General features: G+C 38.3%; 1 protein-coding gene across 2 annotated transcripts in view; it reads left to right on the top strand.

Annotated features, from left to right (window-relative positions):
- Window positions 1-9,102, top strand: part of C1QTNF7 (C1q and TNF related 7) — a 137,711-nt gene extending 128,609 nt beyond the window's left edge. For both annotated transcript variants that reach the window (XM_007128459.4, XM_028492128.2), the window contains exons 2-3: window positions 158-403; window positions 6,098-9,102. In XM_007128459.4, the coding sequence (XP_007128521.2) occupies window positions 158-403; window positions 6,098-6,729 (878 nt within the window). In that variant the 3' untranslated portion in view covers window positions 6,730-9,102. The remainder of the gene's footprint in view (window positions 1-157; window positions 404-6,097) is intronic.
- The last annotated feature ends 15,786 nt before the right edge of the window (window positions 9,103-24,888 follow it).

Raw genomic sequence — 24,888 nt, 5'->3', positions numbered from 1 at the left:
TAATTTTCAATGGAATTTTGAGGGCAAACAGGGTATTTAGACACACATGGAGAGGTGAGCCCTGGGGTGAATTTTTGCAAATGTCCATTCTCATGTTCAGTTATGCCAAAAACCCCACCTAAGAGGGTGCATTTATGTCCATGTGTTTCTCTTCCAGAGCCAAAGATGTTTGTTTTGCTCTATGTTACAAGTTTTGCCATTTGTGCGAGTGGACAACCTCGGGGTAATCAGTTCAAAGGAGACAGCTACTCCCCAAGATATATCTGTAGCATTCCTGGCTTACCTGGACCTCCAGGCCCCCCTGGAGCAAATGGTTCCCCTGGGCCCCATGGTCGGATCGGCTTTCCAGGACGAGATGGTAGAGACGGCAGGAAAGGAGAGAAAGGTGAAAAGGGGGATGCAGGTAATGAATGAAGTTCCATAAAAAAAAACCCCTCTGTCACCCCCACCTGAAAATCACTCCCTTGTTTTGTTGCTCTTTCTAATGAGAATTGCCCTTTAACTCCCTTCTCAACTTCACCTTCATTAATCGTAACAATTTACTGAGTCCTCACTATGCTTCAGATACTGCTTTAAACCCTCTACCTGCATTCTCATTGCATCGTAAGACAACTCTTTCAAGGGGACGTGATCACGTTTTATACATGAGAACACAGAGCGGTAGCATGATTTAAATGAATTACTGAAGATGGAAGTGCATGTATAGTGACTGGCAGAGCCTGAGTCATCTGGAACATCTGATGTCCGTGACCTCTGGGCTGGTACAGCCAGCGGGGAATGGCTGCATGCAAGAGAGCACGGATGGATAGACAGACAGATGGACGGGGAGGAGACGGAGAGATGAAGGAGAGGAAGGAACTAGGAGCCAAAAGCACAAGGGCCATCCTGCTCTGCACTCATATCCTTAACAAAGACACAAAAGGCTTACTTGTCACAGAGGAAATGACAATAATACTGTATAGCCTACCTTTCCTAGTTCAACACTCTCCCACCTGTCCTGTAGCAGCTGAAATATAGATGTCTTATTGCTCTTTACAGCCACACAATTGTGTCCTACTCTTTCAGTAATTTTCACTTTTTTCCCCACAAATAAGTTGGCCCATGAAGCTTGCCAGTTTCTGCAATCTTTCAAAGTAAACCGAACTGAAATTCTAGTAAGGCTGTGTTAACCCTAAAAGAGGAAGATTTGGATGGAATCAATCTTTGAAAACAAGTTTCTGAGTGTAAAATGTGGAACAAAAGACAGGAAGAAAAAATCAGTAGATCTAAGAAATACATCTCTATCTAGTCACTGCACGTGATTTACTGGTGTTATATGAAACAATATCATAATATATATTCAGAAGATTAGATACCATTTCATTGCTGAATTTATCATGCAGAAAATATATGGCAAATAAGAAGCTACTGAATCTATGACCCTTAATCAACACTAGATAAAGTATCTTTAGGTAAATTTTCAACATCAGATAAAGAACTTTTCATTTGGATCTTACATTTCATCTTTCAAAGGCTCTATTTGGTAGCACATATGAACACTCTTACTGCTGTATCATGATCATGAATACGTTTGAAATCCTATAATAACACCAGGATCATAGTTAGATATTACTGGCCCTTTTAGTTGATTGTGTCTAGAAGCAATAATGTAGGAGTCACAGAAACATTCACTGGAGTCAGAAAGACATGACATTTTCAATTACTAACTTAGCATCCTTGAGAAAAAAAAACCTCTTTGAGCCTCAGTTTCCTTATTTGTAAGTTGGGGGTAGTAAGTGTCATTGTGAAGATTAAGGAAGATAATACATGTAAAAAGTACTCAATAGAATAAGTGCCATGTAGTAAGCATTCCATAAATGTTTGCTGTTATTATTTATTACACTGTGATCTGCAAATATCAGCCTTAGCTAAGTTTGTGAATATCCAAAGCTATATAATAAACTAGAAATGAGATATTCATTTCATGAGGTAGTTCTAGTGTTATTTAAAGATATGTATATGGATATGTATTCAGAGCAAATTGAATGTTCATAATTGCTACAATTTTAACCATATATGAGATCTGCTATCCCCCATATTCATCAATCCATTCGTTCATCCATCCATTCATGCATTTTTTCATTCAACAAATTTTTTTGTGTGCACCTCTTGCTCTCCAGTATTGTTCTAAACCAGTGTTTCTCAACCTCCACACTGATGATATTTGGGTACAAATAATTATTAACTGTGGGATAGCTATCTGGTGCATTGAATGACATTTAGCAGCATCCCATTTGATGGCAGTGACATCCCCCACCAGTTGTGACAACCAAAATATCTCATGGCATTGCCAACTCTCCCTTGGTGGACAGCGTTTAAGTGCCTCCAGTTGAGAACACTGTTCTAGGGAATGCAAATATGAACAAGCATTGTCCCTGCTTTGATAAGCAAACATTTGGGTGGGGGAGGCCAATATGGAAACACATGATTACAATATGTCACTATCATCATCATCATCACCATCATCACCATTAATTAAGAACTTACTGTGTGTCAACAATTTTACATTTAGTACTTAATTTCAGCCATAACCTTATTAGCTAAAATTATAATCAATAATAATAATAATGTTACAAATAATGAAATTGAGATTCAAGAGTAAAAAAGATTTTCCCAACCTTAGTTATATATATTGATACATATACACTAGTAAGGATATACGACAGCTAAGAAAGGTAAGAATGCCTTTGTGGTCAATGAAGAGAAGCACACCTCATTTACAAACAATAAGAACAGAGTCCTGTGGCTTGAGAATTAGCTTTTAATGTGGCTGGAACGGGACACAACTTGGCTGGAAGCTTCTACTTCCTGTTTCCCCTTTAATACCGTATATGTCTTCTCATTCATCTCCACCACATCGACCTCAACCCCCTGGCAAGGTCAAGTATATGTCTTCTCCAACTTCCCTACTCTAAATTACAAATACAGAGTTTATTATACTGAATTATCAATTTTCTGTAAAAATATCTGTCTCCCTTATGGGTCTATAGCAATTATTGTGGTAGCATATTTTTAAAATTTAATTTAATGCAAATGCACATACATATAAATATCTTCAAATAACACTAGAACCACCTCATGAACAGATTATTCTACTTCATTATATGGCTTCAGATATTCATGAACTTAGCTCTGGCCCATATTTGCAGATCACAACATAATATGTCATAACAGCTAACTTGAGGGTAGGACAGGTGTCATTCATGTCAATAGCATTCAGCCCTTGGAACAGTGTCTGGCATGTAGTGGATGACCAATCAGTATTAGATGGTTTAGATAAATGTATGCATGCACACATACATATACGATGGATGGATGGTTGGATGGATGGATGGATGGATGGAAAAAAGAAAGGGCACTGAAGAAAAAAATCCTTGTAAGCTTGTTTTGTGGAGAACTAAGAAGAAATTCTTTCTCTCTAAGCTTCAGTATCTAAGCATAGACTAACACTCCATAATTCTTCTCTCTACCCAGCATATGTCTGACTGAATAGGGAGGGGGAATGATTTATCCCTTCATTCTATTCTTCATTAATTGGCTTTTATCACAAGGGTAAATCCTTCATGCAAACAGAAAGAATTACTGTAAATTATTACCACTTGTCCCTGATTATCTAACTCTCAGCAGTTCAAAATATTAAATAGCTATAGAGATCCAAGTGTTGAGATTATAAAGATCTTTTCACGGCTAGCATTGTAAAATTGTATCTTAGTATTTACGGTTTGGTCTCAAAGAATTTTCAAGAGGATGAAACCTCAAGCAATCTAGTCCAACACCTTCATTTCTAGGACTGGGAAACTAAAGTCAGAGAAGTTAAGCCCCTTCTTCACAGTCACCTAACTAATCCATGGCTGAATTAGGGCTTGTCAAGTCTGCTGAGTCACTGTTTACTACTTTCCCCAAGGCTTTAGAGTGAACTTAGATCCAATTTCTTCATAGTGCAAATGGGGCATTTGAAACTAAGACAATAAGTGACTTGCCCAAAGTTATAGAGGCAAAGAAATTTCAGTACATAATGAAATTTAATGGCAGAAATTGTTACTGATGCCAAAATGTTTTTTATTGATGCATCAGTCACTGATGAAGACAGCAAAAGTTAGCTCCTATTGAAAATAAAATAACAATGTATAAGTTGTAGTCCTTGATTCGAATGTTAATTTAACAGTAAAATAGTATTCCTATTTCATTTCTACCAAAAAGAAACAAACATTGAAAGATTAGACTATTATGGCCTTATTTCCAGAAATAAATATCAGTTTGTTCTGGCTGGGGCTAGTGGAATTTCGACTTAATAACAAAAGTCATCTAGAGCTGGAGGATGGTCATATGACCAGTAACAACGCTGATCCTAGTCACCAAAAAAGGGTTACATTCATTATTAGCATTTTCTATGCATCATAAATTATTATACAACCTCTTTCTAAAATTATTGAAACAAAATACTTGATGTTTTAAGGATAAAGCTTTAATTCTCCTGAAACTTGTACTATCCAGAACACTTCACTGTTAAATTTGCCAAATAACTGAAAAATGATCAAACTCATACATTGATGTATGTGTAATATTCAAATAAATGATATCAAAGCACTATCAAGATAAAAGGTTTAACTTAATAAAAGTTCCTGAGAACAAATACATAGTTAAGAGTAAAAGTACACAATATAACAACAATATGCTTTCCCTGACTACAAAAGTGCATTACAAATTACCAGTCATTTGGATACTTTTCAAGAAAATATTTATGGGATGGATTTGGCCATAAAATTGAATGACATTTTTTATGCTTTTAAGTCACTGTTATTACATATAAGGTTTAAAAATTAAATAGATTTTGCTTATCACTTTCAACCCATAATCACAATTTCTCTACATTTAGCCTATGGTTGACCTGTAGATATAAATATCTGAACAAACAGAAAATATTCCAGTATGATGATTTTGAATTTGTTGAAATCCTTTCACAGCCCTTATGTATTTTCTACAAATATGGAGACCCAGAGAAAGTAAAGGACTTGCCTAAAATAATACAACCATTTAGATGCAGAGCCAAAAAGTATTAAAGGATTTTTATTTCAGCCCCAAAAGTAAGAAGCATTTTGATGAAGGAGGAACATCATTAGGCTAAGACTTGGATTCCAGTCCTAGTCTTGCTACTGAAGCAAGTTTCTTCACCACTCTGGGATTCAGTTTTCTCCTCCAAAAAAGAACTCCTGCACAGTGGTGGCAGTCACTGTTGTTTGCTTATCGTGACATATTGAAGAGCCCTTACTGTGGTTCACTTTACAAATGACACTCTGGCCACTGCCCCAGATGTTCAGATGCCAGAGTCAGGCAGGCATGAGTTCAGATCACAGCTCCATCACTCCCTAGCTCTGTTTCCTTGAGCAAACTAATTTCTCCATGGCTCAGTTTTCTCATCTACAGTGGAAGTAATAATAATTCTTAGTTCATAAAGTTGTGCAGGGCTTGAAGAAGATAATGCATGCACCTAAAGCATTGACCCTGATACATTGTAAATGTTCAATAAATATGAGCTAATCTCACTTTGATTAACTTTTTATTTCATTGGCCAAAAAGTTCGTTCGGGATTTTTCCAAACCCAAACAAAACTTTTTGGCCAACCCAATATTAATAATCCTGATGATAGAAGTAGAATGGTGCATAAGACTAAGTAGCCTCTAAGGATTTATCGTGTTCTGTCTGCCCCCATGACCTCACTCTGGGGAATAATATCATGCTCCTTGAATTCCTCCTGTAGAGATAAGTATCTATATGTGTCTAATTTAGCAGCAGGTAATCTGTCATCAAATTGACAGTTACTTATTTTAAATTAATCAGGTTTTAAATGATTTCTTACATATTCAGGAAAATTTTCTTGACATTTTGATGAAATTTTTCTATTTCCATTTTAGTGCATCAGTGATTTATTTAAATATTAATTATGTAGTAGTATACTGTTGAAAGTTGACAGAGAAAAAAAATTTAAGGCATGTGGGCATGTTGTTTGTGACTCTATATTTACAGAAACTGTTAATTAAACTATAAACTCTTTTTGAAGGTTTGAGAGGTAAGACTGGACCACTGGGCCTTGCTGGAGAGAAAGGGGACCAAGGAGAGACTGGGAAGAAAGGACCCATGGGACCTGAGGGAGAGAAAGGAGAAGTAGGTCCTGTTGGGCCTCCTGGACCAAAGGGAGACAGAGGAGAGAAAGGGGACCCAGGGCTGCCTGGTGTTTGTAGATGTGGAAGCATCGTGCTCAAATCTGCCTTTTCTGTTGGCATCACAACCAGCTACCCAGAAGAAAGGTTACCAATTATATTTAACAAGGTCCTCTTCAATGAGGGAGAGCACTACAACCCTGCAACAGGGAAGTTCATCTGTGCTTTCCCAGGGATCTATTACTTTTCTTATGATATCACATTGGCAAATAAGCATCTGGCAATTGGGCTGGTACACAATGGGCAGTACCGGATAAAGACCTTTGACGCCAACACAGGAAACCATGATGTGGCTTCGGGGTCCACAGTCATCTATCTGCAGCCAGAAGATGAAGTCTGGCTGGAGATCTTCTTCACTGACCAGAATGGCCTCTTCTCGGACCCAGGTTGGGCAGACAGTTTGTTCTCTGGATTTCTCCTATATGTTGACACAGATTATCTAGATTCCATATCAGAAGATGATGAGCTCTGATGAGGACTGCTGGTCTGAATGTCCCAAGATCCTTGTGGCAGACACATTGATTTAATCTGGGGCCCTGGAAGATGGGACAAGCAGAAACCAGATCCAAAAAGACACCCACTCAGATTCCACAGAATTTACGGATACTTCTAGCAGAATTTATTAAAACAGTTTGAACCACCAAACCATTGAAACCACACCAAAATGAATTCTATAAAACAATAACCCCAGATGTTTTCTCAAAAGCGATGTTCATAAATATTTAAACAAATTAAAGACAATGTTACAAATTTTCTATTAAATTCCCTGAGTGCTAAAACCAGCTGGCAATGATATTATGTCATTAAATCTTCATAAAATTACATTTTTGCCTGTTACTTAAGAGAGTCATGACATCCCAAAGTCCGTGACAATTCTCAAAAAGTAAAAACCCAAAGGTAAGAGAAGCCAAGTAATTTCAAGCAAGCTAAAGAGAAGTGATTATTTTACTGTATTATTCATTCCTTCATGCTTGTATATATTCACTCAACAACTCTGATACTGGGTCAGATTTAATGATTTAAAACAATATCTGTACCTTCATACAGGCTAATGTGTGATGAGCACACTCTCACCATTCAATGTGATGAGCACCATGGAAAAATAAATTGACTGGATGCTGGAGGCATCTGTTCCTGAGGGTGGAGGGCAGAGAAGATTTTACACATGGAAGGACATTATGTGTGCTGAGTATATATTATTAAGTAAGTAGGTGGGAGGTATGCAAATAAAACAAGGAATTCAGAAGCTGCATTCTCCCCATCTCATCCTCAAACACCATTGGTATTTGCAATCAGGAATGGGTGAAAAATCTAGAGATACCCTGGGAGGGGTAATGGAAATGAAGAGAAACAAGTTATAGAGACCAGTCAGTAGATCATTCTCCTAAATTCTTTATTGTGATGGTTTCCCAGGACATATATTTGTCCTCTTAGCTTTCTCACAGATAAGGGCACTACTTTACATTATAGTAAGGCATTATTTCTCATGGATTTCCCGAGTATTAAATTCAAATAAAGCAAAGCATATGACCATTGATTTATGAATAAGTTGATGGGAGGAGTGAACAGGAGGAGAAGAGGGTGTGACCAAATAGCTGTCTCTTCAAAGTTTCACACATACCTTAGTTCCACTTTCTCTAAGTGTCAACATCTTGTTCGTCCCTGAACTGCAATTCCTCAGTTAATCTCACCCATAATATTCTCACCCACACTCCCTTGACTGATAGTAATGGTGTTCTCTTGCTCTCTCCTTTTTGGCATCATCTGACCCTCCTTCAATGTATTCCTCTTTGCTCTTTCATTTAATAAATATCATTTAATGTCTCCTATGTGTGAATCATCACATTGGGTTCTGTGAAGGCAGAGCAACATGAAGATGAATATAGAGCAGCCCCTGCCATCAACTTTCTAAGGACATAAGAAAGGAAATGACATGGACACACACACACACACAATACATAGAATTCTGGAAATAAACATGCTGAAATATGCTAAGTGTTAAACTGGAGATAAAGACAAAATATTTTAGAAGGAATGCTGAGGGAAACATGTTAACTCCAAAACTGGGATGTAAGAGAAAACAACTAGGGAAATCTCTGCCCCCTTGGCCTGAAGTGACAGATAAGAAGTGGAGTGACCAAAATGGAGGAAGGGCACTTCGAACAGAGGGAACAATGAGGACAAAGCATGAAAGTGAGAGAAGAGACAAAAAGAAGAATCCACAGGCCATATTTCAAAACTTTCAAATGTCTACCTGAGGATTAGGGACTTTATTCATGAGAAAGTGTGAAACCCCTTTGTGTTCCAGAGCTGGGTGCTACTATTATCAAGGGTGAAATTTACAATGATCAAGCAGCTGTACATAAGGGCAATACTTCCTTCTCCCATCTTGCAGATCTATCTTGCTTTCATCATCTTCCTCTGCCTACCATGCATTATCCACTTGTTTCTCTCCTTCTGAGTCAGGACATGTATCTGAGAGACCAAGGACAATAAAGATTAGACAAAGAACAGAGAGAAGAGGTGTTTGAGATAGTCACCTACCTCTAAATAGCATCTGAACCTGGAATTCCAAACTATAAAGTATTTTAAAAAACAGCCAACAGGGCTTCCCTGGTGGTGCAGTGGTTGCGAGTCCGCCTGCTGATGCAGGGGACACGGGTTCGTGCCCCGGTCTGGGAGGATCCCACATGCCGCGGAGCGGCTGGGCCCGTGAGCCATGGCCGCTGAGCCTGCGCGTCCGGAGCCTGTGCTCCGCAACGGGAGAGGCCACAACAGTGAGAGGCCCACGTACCGCAAAAAAATAAAAAATAATAAAAAATAAAAAATAAATAAATAAAAAATAAAAAACAGCCAACAGAAGAAGCTAATGTGGGGAACAACAAAATATGGGCCCTTTGAAGACTATGGGATTTGCTGGAGAAACTGAAAATGGAGAAGTCATTGCAGACGGTCAAAACCCAGAAGAGTATTATGTAATTTAAATTTTCTTCCGATCATGAACCTTTAATGCATTCATTTTTGGACATTGTTTACTTATTTATCTCTTAAATGTTTTTCATTACAAAACCTATTTTCAGATCCAGAAGGATTTAAAGCCACTTACAAAGATTGATAAAATACAGAAAGAACACATTAGTCAAAAGCACATGAGAACAAAATAACCCAGTTAGCAGAAGGAAATAAATCATAAAGATCAGATCAGAAATAAATGAAAAAGAAATGAAAGAAACAATAGCAAAGATCAATAAAACTAAAAGCTCGTTCTTTGAGAAGAAAAACAAAATTGATAAACCATTAGCCAGACTCATCAAGAAAAAAAGGGAGAAGACTCAAATCGATATAATTAGAAATGAAAAAGGAGAAGTAACAACTGAAACTTTAAAAATACAAAGGATCATGAGAGATTACTACAAGCAACTATATGTCAATAAAATGGACAACCTGGAAGAAATGGACAAATTCTTAAAAAAGCACAACCTTCTGAGACTGAACCAGGAAGAAATAGAAAATATAAACAGACCAATCACAAGCACTAAAATTGAAACTGATTAAAAATCTTCCAACAAACAGAAGTCCAGGATGAGATGGCTTCACAGGCGAATTCTATCAAACATTTAGAGTAGAGCTAACACCTGTCTTTCTCAAACTCTTCCAAAATGTAGCAGAGGGAGGAACACTCCAAACTCATTCTACAAGGCCACCATCACCCTTATACCAAAACCAGACAAAGATGCCACAAAAAAAGAAAACTACAGGCCAATATCACTGATGAACATACATGCAAAAATTCTCAACAAAATACTAGCAAACAGAATCCAAGAGCACATTAAAAGGATCATACACCATGATCAAGTGGGGTTTATCCCAGGAATGCAAGGATTCTTCAATATATGCAAATCAATCGATGTAATACACCATATTAACAAATTCTAGAGGAAAAACCATATGATCATCTCAATAGATGCACAAAAAGCTTTTGACAAAATTCAACACCCATTTATGATAAACACTCTCCAGAAAGTAGGCACAGAGGGAACTTACCTCAACATAATAAAGACCATATATGACAAACCCACAGCCAACATCTTTCTCAATGGTGAAATACTGAAACCATTTCCTCTAAGATCAGGAACAAGACAAGCTTGCCCACTCTCACCACTGTTATTCAACAGAGTTTTAGAAGTTTTAGACACAGCAATCAGAGAAGAAAAAGAAATAAAAGAATCCAAATCAGAAAAGAAGAAGTAAATCTGTCACTGTTTGTAGATGACATGATACTATACATAGAGACTCCTAAAGACACTACCAGAAAACTACTAGAGCTAATCCATGAATTTGGTAAAGTAGCAGGATACAAAATTAATGCACAGAAATCTCTTGCATTGCTATACACTAATCTTGAAAAATCTGAAAGAGAAATTATGGAAACACTCCCATTTATTATTGTAACAAAAAGAATAAAATACCTAGGAATAAACCTACCTAAGGAGACAAAAGACCTGTATGCAGAAAACTATAAGACACTCATGAAAGAAATTATAGATGATACAAACAGACGGAGAGATATACCATGTTCTTGGATTGGAAGAATCAGAATTGTGAAAATGACTATACTACCCAAAGCAATCTACAGATTCAATGCAATCCCTATCAAGCTACCAATGGCATTTTTCACAGAACTAGAACAAAAAAAATTCACAATTTTTATGGAAACACAAAAAAGACCCCGAATAGCCAAAGCAATCTTGAGAAAGAAAAATGGAGCTGGAGGAATCAGTTCCCTGACTTCAGACTATACTACAAAGCTAGTGTAATCAAGATAGTATGGTAATGGTGCAAAAACAGAAATATAGATCAATGGAACAGGAAAGAAAGCCCAGAGATAAACCCACGCACATATGGTCACCTTATCTTTGATAAAGGAGGCAAGAATATACAATGGAAAAAAGACAGCCTCTTCAATAAGTGATACTGGGAAAACTGGACAGCTACATGTAAAAGAATGAAATTAGAACACTCCCTAACACCATACACAAAAATAAACTCAAAATGGATTAAAGACCTACATGTAAGGCCAGACACTATAAAATTCTTAGAGGAAAACATAGGCAGAACACTCCATGAAATAAATAACAGCAAGATCCTTTTTGGCTCACCTCCTAGAGAAATGGAAAAAAAACAAAAGTAAACAAATGGGACCTAATGAAACTTAAAAGCTTTTGCACAGCAAAGGAAACCATAAACAAGATGAAAAGACAACACTCAGAATGGGAGAAAATATTTGCAAATGAAGCAACTGACAAAGGGTTAATCTCCAAAATTTACAAGCAGCTCATGCAGCTCAATAGCAAAAAAAGAAACAAACAACCCAATCAAAAAATGGGCAGAAGACCTAAATAGACATTTCTCCAAAGAAGATATACAGATTGCCAACAAACACATGAAAGGATGCTCAATTTCACAATCATTGGAGAAATGCAAATCAAAAGTACAATGAAGTATCACCTTACACTGGTCAGAATGGCCATCATCGAAAAATCGACAAACAATAAATGCTGGAGAAGGTGTGGAGAAAAGGGAACCCTCTTGCACTGTTGGTAGGAATGTAAGTTGATACAGCCACTATGGAGAAAAGTATGGATGTTCCTTAAAAAACTAAAAATAGAACTACCATATGACCAAGCAATCGCACTACTGGGCATATACCCTGAGAAAACCATTATTCAAAAAGGTACATGTACCACAGTGTTCACTGCAGCACTATTTACAATTGACAGGACATGGAAGGAACATAAGTGTCCATCGACAGATGAATGGATAAAGAAAATGTGGCACATATATATGATGGAATATTCCTCAGCCATAAAAAGAAATGAAACTGAGTTATTTGTAGTGAGGTGGATGGACCTAGAGACTGTCATACAGAGTGAAGTAATTCAGGAAGAGAAAAACAAATACTGTATGCTAACACATATATTTGGAATCTAAAAAAAATAAATAAATGGTTCTGAAGAACCTAGGGACAGGGCAGGAATAAAGACACAGACGTAGAGAATGGACTTGAGGAAACAGGGATGGCGAAGGGTAAGCTGGAATGAAGTGAGAGAGTGGCATGGACATATATACACTACCAAATGTAAAATAGATAGCTAGTGGGAAGCAGCTGCATAGCACAGGGAGATTAGCTCGGTGCTTTTTGTCCACATAGAGGGGTGGGATCGGGAGGATGGAATGGAGATGCAAGAGGGAGGAGCTATGGGGATATATGTATATGTATAGCTGATTCACTTTGTTATAAAGCAGAAACTAACACACCATTGTAAAGCAATTTTACTCCAATAAAGATGTTAAAGAATATTTTAAAAAAAATAAAAGCAGTTGAGAAGAAAAGGGCAAAACTAACCAAAGTGAGGCTAATACAAAACTGTGTGTACGTGAACATGCTTGTACCTATGTTACACATTTATAGAACCTGTGTATTTCCTTGTATCTGTGTGTGCAAAAGGGCATCCTCAGGTCATTCATCACTGTGAATGATGTTGTTTGTAGTGGAAAAAAAGAAAAAGATTCCATAAACTTTAAATATACTTTTTCTCTACCACTCAATGAAAAAGATCATGGACATAAATACATTTTACATATTAGCTATTTGTTGTTTTATACCTTCCTCTCTCTCTCCTTCTGTAGTTCCACTTTCAGTAAATGGCATCACTACTCACCATGTCACCAAAGCCAAAACCTAAGAAATATTCTATATGTCTTCCTTCCCTTCCCCAGTGAATTTTGTTCAGCGTAAATATTTATGGTTCTAGCTCCTGTGTGTACATTTCTGAGTCATTACAGCTTTCCATTCCCAATGCCAAAGTTTCATTCATATACACATCATCTCTTCCCCAGACTAGTAAAAACTTTTTAACTGAGCCTTTTCCTATGGCCACAACCCTCCAATCCATTCTCCCCATTAGGTTAGATCTATCCTTTAAAGCAGAAACTAACACACCATTGTAAAGCAATTTTACTCCAATAAAGATGTTAAAGAATATTTTAAAAAAAATAAAAGCAGTTGAGAAGAAAAGGGCAAAACTAACCAAAGTGAGGCTAATACAAAACTGTGTGTACGTGAACATGCTTGTACCTATGTTACACATTTATAGAACCTGTGTATTTCCTTGTATCTGTGTGTGCAAAAGGGCATCCTCAGGTCATTCATCACTGTGAATGATGTTGTTTGTAGTGGAAAAAAAGAAAAAGATTCCATAAACTTTAAATATACTTTTTCTCTACCACTCAATGAAAAAGATCATGGACATAAATACATTTTACATATTAGCTATTTGTTGTTTTATACCTTCCTCTCTCTCTCCTTCTGTAGTTCCACTTTCAGTAAATGGCATCACTACTCACCATGTCACCAAAGCCAAAACCTAAGAAATATTCTATATGTCTTCCTTCCCTTCCCCAGTGAATTTTGTTCAGCGTAAATATTTATGGTTCTAGCTCCTGTGTGTACATTTCTGAGTCATTACAGCTTTCCATTCCCAATGCCAAAGTTTCATTCATATACACATCATCTCTTCCCCAGACTAGTAAAAACTTTTTAACTGAGCCTTTTCCTATGGCCACAACCCTCCAATCCATTCTCCCCATTAGGTTAGATCTATCCTTCTAAATTATACATACGGTCATGTCACTCCACAGCTTAGAAGCCAACAATGTCCCTCCAATCTCTACAATATAAAATGTGTCTTGAACTTATTTGGGTTTTGCTACCTGACATGTATATCCTTTTTCTGGTATTCATACCCAATTTCCTCCTGAAGGACCACCATCCTTTACATGCTAAGTCTTTAAGCTTCTAAGTAGAATTGACTCTTGCAGTTTGTAAATCTCAGGCCTGATCAATCAGACATAGCATTCTGCTCACCAAAATAATTCATTCAGGAGACTCAAACAGAACCGTGAGACTTTGCTGGTATGTCTGTAAAAGAGAATCTCATTCTTTCCCAGTGGACTTGAGCCCGTAAAACTCTAACACATCTTATGATAACAAAGCATAATACCATATGAGAATAGAACCACACACAGATGAAGTCGAAAAACAGAGATAAAGGGAGAAAAATAGCACTCGGAGTCATCACTTGGATCCTGATCTAGACATATCTATAATAGCCAGCTCTTCCTTTGGACTTTTCAGTTATGGCTGCCATTAAATGCCATTTTCACTTAAGCCCTTTTGAGGTGGGTATTCAGTCACTTGCAAATGATGTTATCCTACCTAATATTAATGCAAGCAACGTTTAGCTAGGCACATTGGACACTTTGGGATCTAGCCTCTGCTGACTTTTATAGTCACATTTCCAAAAGTCACCCACATGTAACATATAATCGAAGAAAATGCAGATAAATGCAGTCCCAGGATGCCTTGCTCTTACATGCCTCAGGACTTTTGCACACAGTTTCATTTGCTCATAATGTCATTGCTGTCCTTCTCTGCCTGGCCAGGTCACCTTTCAAAGCTCAGCTCAAAAGTTACTTCCTTTTCTCTAATCTTCCTATTCCTCTTCCCCTGTGCACAAGGGGAATCACAGGTGACCTCGTGTCTTCCTCACCATCTGGGAACTAGTGCATAGTCACAGTAGCAATAGTGAACACTTACTGAGCACTATTTCAAGTGTTTCATGTGTATCAACTCACTCAGTCTTCACAACAATTATTCTCCCTATTTTACAGATGAGAAAACAGAGAGACAGAGAGGTTAAGAAATGTATAAGTGGAACAAGAAATAGTAAGTGACAGAGTAGGACTAGGCAGTCTGGCTCCAGAGTCTACTTTTTTAATCATCATGCTAGGTCCTTGTCCTATTTCACACTCATTTCACAGCAGTGCCATCACCATATAGCTGGTCCTATATGATGTCTATTTCTACATCTGTCTATGTGATGGAGGTTTTGTCCTATCATCCTTACTTTCCAGGACTGGACACAATGCCTGCCATAATATGTGCTCAATAAAAAATGGGATGAATTAATCAGTGACAAGTTCTTTTTAAATACAATTTTTGCATGTGGAGAGAAAGAGATTGCAACAGAAAAGCCCTATGATCATCCTGTGCATTAATCAAGACTCTTGAGATTACAACTGACAGAATCCAACTCAAACTGGCTCAAGAAGAGGGAATTCACTGAAGTCACATAAAATTCTAGAGCCATATCTGGGTTCTCATTCATTATCACCAGGATTTCATCTCTCCCCATCTCACAGATCACCTCTCCCCAGTGCAGACTTCACTTTCAGGCAGGCACCTGCCATTGTGGCAAAGACAGCCACCAACACCTCCAGGTTTGCATTTTGCAGCCTCAGCAGGAAAAATACATATATTTCTCTTTCTCAATAGTCCTAGCAAAAGACCTGGGGATGACAGCCCTTTAGTTCTGCTTGGTCCTGCTTGAGTCATGAGTATGCCCCGTAATCAATGGTCAGCTAAGGGGATGTGATGTTCCCATTGGCCGGGCCATGTCATATGTCCATCCCCAGAGCTAAAAACAGAATCAGTCCCACCTAAATCATATGGAAAATAAAGGTGCCAGGTCTAGAAAAAGAGAGATTGTTGATGGTCAGTCAAAAGTAACAGGTGACCCCTGTAGGTTGATTTCATATAAAATCAAAACCACATTTATTTTGTCTGCATGATGCAAAATAAATCTGTTACCAGAATGATTTTTCTCTGAGATAATCTAATTTGTTATAATATTTTGTCAGACTTGACTAAATATTGTATATTCTATGAACCTGGCATCTGTGATGATCTCTTGCTACAGGCTGTCTTAATGCTAGCTCCCAGTCAACATTTTTAATGAAAGAATGTATTATTCTCAATTGAAATCTTCTTCTCCCCCTCCAACCTTCAGATTTTTGACACCAATACCCTAAGATGTACAATAATCTATGAAGTTATCTTTGATAACTATAAAAAGAGGGGAGAAAGCATCCTTGGAGATTAGTCTCTTTGTAGAATTAAAAAATGGCCAGTAAATCCAATTCATTTCTTGGTCAACAAAATAACAGCACTGAAATGGGGGTTTGAAATGCTATCCTAGCTTATCGACTGACTGTATCGCTGTCCTCATGTTTTCCTTCTTTTTTCTTGAAAGATCGTCAATCGATGCCTAATGATACCAGCAGCTGTCATTTACTCTGTGTCTTCTTAGTAACCAGTACCATGCTGGGTCCTTTTAGCTTTGTACTTTATTTCAATCTCAGGAAAAACAGTGCCTCTCCCACCTCTCTCTCCCCCTAGAAGGAGGAGCATAGTGTGAACATGTCAGGACCCCCAATCCTGGGATGTTGCTTAAGAATGACAAGGGATGAGGTCAAAGTTGAGGCCACATACCACAGTCTCTATGGGTTCTTCTCTCCTGGGAACATGTCACTCAGGGTCCTTCTTGGACCTGAGCAGCAGGACACACTCAGAAGGATTTCCCTATGGAGAGTTCAGTGGAATAACTGGATTCAGAAGTGCAGGCAAGGTCAAAAGAACCAAGTAGAGGTGTTGAGGTATCCAAGCACTAGCAACGGCAAGAACCATCATGACCCCGAGGTCTGAAGGGCAGAGGAGGCAAGACTCGTTGCTGAGTGCAGCAGAGAGCAGAAGACTCGGAAGAAGACCCTCCTACAGGCAGCACACCTGGAGAAGAGCCTGGACACTGCTAGAACCAGGAAGAAGTGGAGAAGAAGCCAAGGCAGTAGATCTCTGACCATGCTCTCCTCCACCCTCCAGTTTCCTATCTGTCCTCCCTCGGCCAAACCCAACAGCTCCGGGAAGCAAGGGAGACTGGGTGATGCCGTGCACAGAAAGGGGATTCTCACGTAAAGAGCAGTACAAGGAAGGATAGAAAATTGATGGGGAGTCAAGAATTAGGGTGGGAGCAAGTGGAAATTACACAGCACAGGGATCCTCTCTTTAATACCTTCCCTCTCTAAGGTGTGGAGAAAAGGGAACCCTCCTCACTGCTGGTGGGAATGGAAATTGGTACAACCACTATGGAGAACAGTACGGAGGTTCCTTAAAAAACTAAAAATAGAGTTACCAGGTGATCCAGCAATCCCACTCCTGGGCATATATCCAGAGAAAACCATAATTCAAAAAGATACATACACCCCAATGTTCATTGCAGCACTATTTACAATAACCAGGACATGGAAACAACCTAAGTGTCCATCAACAGAGGGATGGGTAAAGAAGAAATGGGGCATGTATACAATAGAATATTACTCAGCCATAAAATAGAACAAAATAATGCCATTTGCAGCAACATGGATGGAACTAGAGACTTTCATACTGAGTGAAGTAAGTCAGACAAAGACAAATATCATATGATATAGCTTATATGTGGAATGTAAAAAAGCAGTACAAATGAACTTATCTACAAAACAGAAATAGAGTTACAGATGTAGAAAACAAACATGGTTACCAGGGGGTAAGGGTGGGGAGGGATAAATTGGGAGATTGGAATTGACATATACACACTACTATATATAAAATAGATAACTAATAATAACCTGCTGTATAGCACAGGGAACTCTACTCAATACTCTGTAATAGCCTATATGGGAAAAGAATCTAAAAAAGAGTGAATATACGTATATGTATAACTGATTCACTTTGTTGTACATCTGAAACTAACACAACATTGTAAATCAACTATACTCCAATTAAAAAAAAATTTTGTAATCCCTTCCCTCTCTAGATTCTCTCCAAAACTCCATAGATGGGGTGCAATAGAACTGGTGCCCCATCTTGTTAAGGGCAGAAGGGAAAAATTCTAGTGCTGCTTAGGGCTGCCTGTTAGTTCATGTACAAGGAGCCCTCCAGTCTCAGAGTGGTCCAGCTCAACTTATAAGAAAATTACACTGGAGTTTGGGGCCAAGACCTGGCAGTGCTGAAGAGATGTTGATGAAGTGTCCCCTCCGTAAATCCCTCTCCTAAACTGGCAAAGGCCACAGGCAGCTGGTTGTGCATTCAAGGGTTCAAGATTCTACCAAATAGCTTTCCAGCTCATCATGAATTAACTGCTTCCCCTACTCCGTTAGAGATGAGAAAAGCAAGGCTCAGAGCCATTGAGCAAGGAGACCAGAGTCAAGCCTTAATACACATGGGGTTCGAAGTCTTGCCTACTCACCTCCAACCCCCACGCTCTGTCATTAGCACACACAACTCACTCCCCACCTCTCAACACCACTTCATTGAGACACTGTTTCATAGATAGATCATTGCACTATAAGGGAAAAGCTTCCTTCCTCAATCCTCTTCCTTTGATGCTGGTAAATATTCTTTCCCTCCTACTTCAGCTGAGAACTAAGCTCTTCACTATCAGGACATGCTCAAGCACGACCAAATATTCAGTGTGGCTAGACCAGGCAAATTTTAAGAAGCCAAAACTGCACCAACTTCCCTTGCTCTGCAAAAGGGACAAAGACTGGCCCTAAGAGATTGGTGCTGGGTCCGTGGGTCTGGTTTAGCTCTGCCAAGGAGAACCCAGGCAATCTTTTAGCACCATCATTATATCACATGCTTAGAAAAATCAGGCAGCCTGAATGCCTCAGTTTTCTTTGCAAGACAGTCTCTATAGTAAACACACATACACACAAACACACACACAAACACACACACACACACACGTTCTTGTCAAGATTAATCCAAACAGAAGCCAGGAGCAAGCAGGACAACCCTTTTCACAGGCCTCATGTGTCCCTCAATGTGGTTGTAGATCAAGTTTAAGACATGCCAAATACACTAGGTAACTGAAGAGTCCTTTGGAGAAGACAATTTAAAAAAAAAAAAAACATAAAATTTGCCATGAGGATTGCTTAAATGCTTTGTCATGGTTTCCAAGAGACACAGTGACATTGACACACCTTTTCTTTCTGCTCTATATCAGGGTTTCCCAACCTCAGCCATATTGACACTTGGGGACAGATAATTCATAGTTCTGTGGGTCTGTCCTCAGCATTCTAGGATGTGTAGCAGCATCCCTGGCCTCTATGCTGGAGGTGCCAGGAGCAATCCCTTCCAGTGGTGACAATCAACAATATCTCCAGACATTGCCAAATGTCCCCTGGGGTCAAAACTGTCCCCAGCTGAGAACTTCTGTTCCACATGTTCATGGTGGCAGACTCTACTCAGTCCCCACAATCTACCTGTTTGCCAACAACCATTTTCCAAATGACTTTTTTTTTTTTTTTTTTTTTTTTTTTACAGACATAACCACATGGCTGTTCACCATTTCAGGTAAGATATTTGCTCCCTTCTGAGAACCCCTAGTTGAACTGTACACTGTCCTGAAAGAACGCGAGAAGCAGTCAGAAACTCTACCCTCACCCAAATCCCTCTCACTATAGCCAACATATTTCTTTGCTGTTTTGTCTAGGATACAAAAATCACAAAGTCTCCAACTTCTAAGAATGTATTACAAGAAAATAATTAGTAATGTGTGCAAAGATTTAATTACAAGAAAATCTTTGCAGCAAAGTTCATAATATAGAAAACTGGGAAATAGCCTAAGTGTCTGTTAAGAGAATAATGTTTAAATGAGCTGTGATACATTCATCCAATAGAATATATACAGTGTCATTAAAAGTGATGAGGATGGAAATGCATTGGCACAATAAGATGTTTATGAAATATTAACAAAACAAAGATTACTAAAAACATTCTCAGTGATTATCTCATTTTAAAAATATCTTTGCATGTGTGTATAGAAAAAGTCTGGATAAAAATTAGTTATTGATAGAGGCTTTTAAATTTCTACATCTTAAAAAAAATTTCTACATCTTGAATTTCAATTTTTATAATAAACATATTTTACATAAAACTTTTTTATATAAGCTCTTGGATATTCAGTGTAGTTGTACATTATTACACTCCCAAAGGATTACAGAAAAAAAAAAGTCTAAGAGAAGAAAACAACCTCAACACTGTAGGTTGAAGTATGCACCAACATCATTCTTAAAGTTTTCTGGTGGCACATTTGCAAGCATATTCCAGAGGATTCTTCAAAGCAAGAATAAAACAAAATAACCCTAGTTTATATATATTTTAAGTTATCCCACCCTAACATGAACAGGGAAGGAAATGAGACTTGAATTGACATCATTTTATTGAGTTTTTATTGAGTCAGGAACCATAAACTCAATGGGTTAACCACAGTATGAAGTCATTTAGAACCGATGCATTTATTGGATAGCAAAGACGTTTATGAGCAGCCATATGAAGAAGACTGAATCGTGGCTTTGCTCCAGTGCCATCACAGAGGTGGCAGGATTTTTTGAAGCAAAACCTTGCTCAACCTGGTCAGAATTCCAAGAAATGATCTGAAAACACTGAAAGTAGAAAAATCATAAATTCTAAGAGGTTGCAGAGATGCTCTTAAATTACAGTGCTATCTTTTACAAGATTGCATGTGAGATGCTGCCTTGGCTGAAATAATAGGAAAAAGCTGTCGCTATAATCTCTCCCTACCACAACTTCAGATAACATTCTCTGCACTGCAGTGTGTCCCTGTTATTATTGAAATTACTCTGAAACAATGACAGGGAGTTGCAGGGATTTTCTACAGAAAACACCCAGGTCTTACTGTGCAGTCATCCCTGGGTATACCCATTCTGCTTCCGAGGATACCGCAAGCTGACTGGAAGGGACTGGAGCATCCAGGGATTTTGGTATCCTTGGGGGACCTGGAAACAACCCCATATGGATACTGAGAACCAACTGTATTCAGAACTAAAATTAAAGTACAGCTGCCTGAAGTGTTCCAGTGGTCAGATTATTGGCAAAAAAATAATCAGATGGTTGGTAGGCGAGATCATCAGAACCCAGGATAGATATACATCGATATATAAAGATAGGCACACACACAAGAAGTTCTTATCCACATGACTCCTCCTAGGCACAAAATTCAGATTATATTCCGGATGTCAAATCAAATTGAATTTCACATAGCACAACAAATAGTTATTTAGTATAAGGATGTCCCAAACACTTAACCAGGTGCCTTGTATTTTTAAGTGTTATATCTGGTAACTCTGGCCCCCCTAGAATTCTCCTGCAAAGGCATGATATGATTCCATGTGACCTTCAGAAGACCTATGCATTAATTTCTCCTATAAGAAGCAGCTTTTCTTATGAGAAGGGATCCTTAGCTTCCCAAAACAGTGTCAAAGAGCCAAATTTAACTGAATCAGAAATCAGAAAGAGAGGATTGGTTCAAGATGACAGACTAGAAGGACGTGTGCTCACTTCCTCTTACGAGACCACTGAAATCACAACTAATTGCTGAACAATCATCGACAGGAAGACACTGGAACTCACCAAAATAATTCCCCACATCCAAAGACAAAGGAGAAGCCACAAGGAGAAGATAGGAGGGGCACAATCACAATAAAAACAAACCCAATAACTGCTGGGTGGGTGACTCACAAAGTGGAGCACAATTATACCACAGAAGTGCACCCGCTGGAGTAAAGGTTCTGAGCCCCACCTCAGGCTTTGCAACCTGGCAGTCCAGCAAGAGGAGGAGGAATTCCCAGAGAATCAGACTTTGAAGGCTAGCAGGATTTGATTGCAGGACTTCAACAGGACTGGGGGAAACAGAGACTCTACTCTTGGAGGGTACACACAAAATAATGTGCACATGAGGACCCAGGGGGAAGGAGCAGTGACCCCATAGGAGACTGAACCAGACCTACCTGCTAGTGTTGGAGGGTCTCCTGCAGAGGCGGAGGGTGGCTGTGGCTCACCACGGGACAAAGACACTGTCAGCAGATGTCCTGAGAAGTACTCCTTGGCGTGAGCCCTCCCAGAGTCCACCATTAGCCCCACCAAAGAGTCGGGAAGGCTCCAGTGCCAAGTCGCCTCAGGCCAACAAACCAACAGGCAGGGAACCCAGTCCCACTCATCAGCAGACAAGCAGATTAAAGTTTTAAAGAGCTCAGCCCACCAGAGCAACCCCAAGCTCTACCCACCACCAGTCCCTCCCATCAGGAAACTTGCACAAGCCTCTTAGATAGCTTCATCCACCAGAGGGCAGATAGCAGAAGCAATAACAACTACAATCCTGCAGCCTGTGGAACGAAAACAAAATTCACAGAAAGATAGACAAAATGAAAAGGCAGAGGACTTTGTACCAGATGAAAGAACAAGATAAAACCCCAGAACAACAACTAAATGAAGTGGAGATAGGCAACATTCCAGAAAAAGAACTCAGAATAATGATAGTGAAGATGATCCAGGACCTCAGAAAAAGAATGGAGGCAAAGATCAAGGAGATGCAAGAAATGTTTAACAAAGACTGAGAATAATTAAAGAACAAAAAAATAGAGATGAACAATACAGTAACTGAAATGAAAGATACACAAGAAGGAATCAATAGCAGAATATCTGAGGCAGAAGAACAGAGAAATGACCTGGAAGACAGAAGGGTGGAATTCACTGCCATGGAACAGAATAAAGAAAAAGAATGAAAAGAAATGAAGACAGACTAAGAGACCTCTGGGACAACATTAAATGCACCAACATTCACATTATAGGAGTCTCAGAAGGAGGAGAGAGAGAAAGGACCTGAGAAAATATTTGAAGAGATTATAGTCAAAAATTTCCCTGACGTGGGAAAGGAAATAGCCACCCAAATCCAGGAAGTGGAGAGAGTCCAAGGCAGGAAAAACTGAAGGAGAAACACACCGAGACACATAGTAATCAAACTGACAAAAATTAAATACAGAGAAAAATTATTAAAAGTAACAAGGGAAAAATGACAAATAACATAGAAGGGAACTCCCATAAGGTTAACAACTGATTTCTCAGGAGAAACTCTACAAACCAGAAGGGAGTGGCATGACATATTTAAAGTGATGAAAGGGAAGAACCTACAACCAAGATTACTCTACCTGACAAGGATCTCACTCAGATTCCACAGAAAAATCAAAAGCTTTACAGACAAGCAAAAGCTAAGAGAATTCAGCAACACCAAACCAGCTCTACAACGAATGTTAAAGGAAGTTCTCTAGGGAGGAAACACAAGAGAAGGAAAGGACCTTCAAAAACAAACCCAAAACAATTAAGAAAATGGTAATAGGAATGTACATATCGATAATTACCTTAAATGTGAATGGATTAAATGCTCCAACCAAAAGACACAGGCTTGCTGAATGGATACAAAGACAAGACCCATATACATGCTGTCTACAAGAGACCCACTTCAAACCTAGGGACACATACAGACTGAAAGTGAGGGGATGGAAAAAGATATTCCATGCAAATGGAAATCTAAAGAAAGCTGGAGGAACAATACTCATGTCAGATAAAATAGACTTTAAAATAAAGACTGTTACAAGGGAGAAGGAAGGACACTACATAATGATCAAGGGATAAATCCAAAAAGAGTATATAACAATTCTAATTATATATGCACCCAACATAGGAGCACCTCAATACATAAGGCAAATGCTAACATTTAAAAGAGGAAATCGACAACAACACAATAATAGTGGGGGAGTTTAACACCTCACTTGCACCAATAGACAGATCATCCAAGCAGAAAATTAATAAGGAAAGACAAACTTTTTTAAAAATTTAATTTAATTTATTTTTTATACAGCAGGTTCTTATTAGTTACCTATTTTATACATATTAGTGTATATATGTCAATCCCAATCTTTCAAGGAAACACAAGCTTTAAATGACACAATAGACCAGATAGATTTAATTAATATTTATAGAACATTCCATCCAAACACAGCGGATTACACTTTCTTCTCAAGTCCACATGGAACATTCTCCAGGATAGAGCACATCTTGGATCACAATCAAGCCTCAGTAAATTTAAGAAAATTGAAATCATATCAAGCACCTTTCCGACCACAACGCTATGAGATTAGAAATAAATTACAGGGAAAAAAACATAAAAAAACACAAACACATGGAGGCTAAACAATACATTACTAAATAACCAAGAGTTCACTGAAGAACTCAAAGAGGAAATCAAGGAATACCTAGAGACAAATGACAATGAATACACAAAAATGCAAAACCTATGGTATGCAGCAAAAGCAGTTCTAAGAGGAAAGTGTGTAGTAATACAATCCTACCTCAAGAAACAAGAAAAATCTCAAATAAACAATCTAATCTTACACCATAGGAACTAGAGAAAGAAGAACAAACAAAACCCAAAGTTAGCAAAAGGAAAGAAGTCATAAAGATCAGGACAGAAATAAATGAAATAGAAACAAAGAAAACAATAGCAAAGATCAATAAAACTAAAAACTGGTTCTTTGACAAGATAAACAAAATTGATAAACCATTAGCCAGACTCATCAAGAAAAAAAAGAGGGAGAGGACTCAAATTAATAAAATTAGAAATGAAAAAGGAGAAGTTACAACAGAAACTGCAGAAATACAAAACATCCTAAGAGACTACTATAAGCAACTCTATGCTAATAAAATGGACAACCTGGAAGAAATGGAAAAATTCTTAGAAACACATAACCTTCCAAGACTGAACCAGGAAGAAATAGAAAATATGAACAGACCAATCACAAGAAATGAAATTGAAACTGTGATTAAAAATCTTCCAAC

This window comes from Physeter macrocephalus, chromosome 7 (genome assembly GCF_002837175.3).
Source record: "Physeter macrocephalus isolate SW-GA chromosome 7, ASM283717v5, whole genome shotgun sequence".
Taxonomy (NCBI): domain Eukaryota; kingdom Metazoa; phylum Chordata; class Mammalia; order Artiodactyla; family Physeteridae; genus Physeter; species Physeter macrocephalus.
The sequence above is the reverse complement of the archived record's forward strand: the minus strand, read 5'-3'. Positions and strand labels throughout refer to the sequence as shown.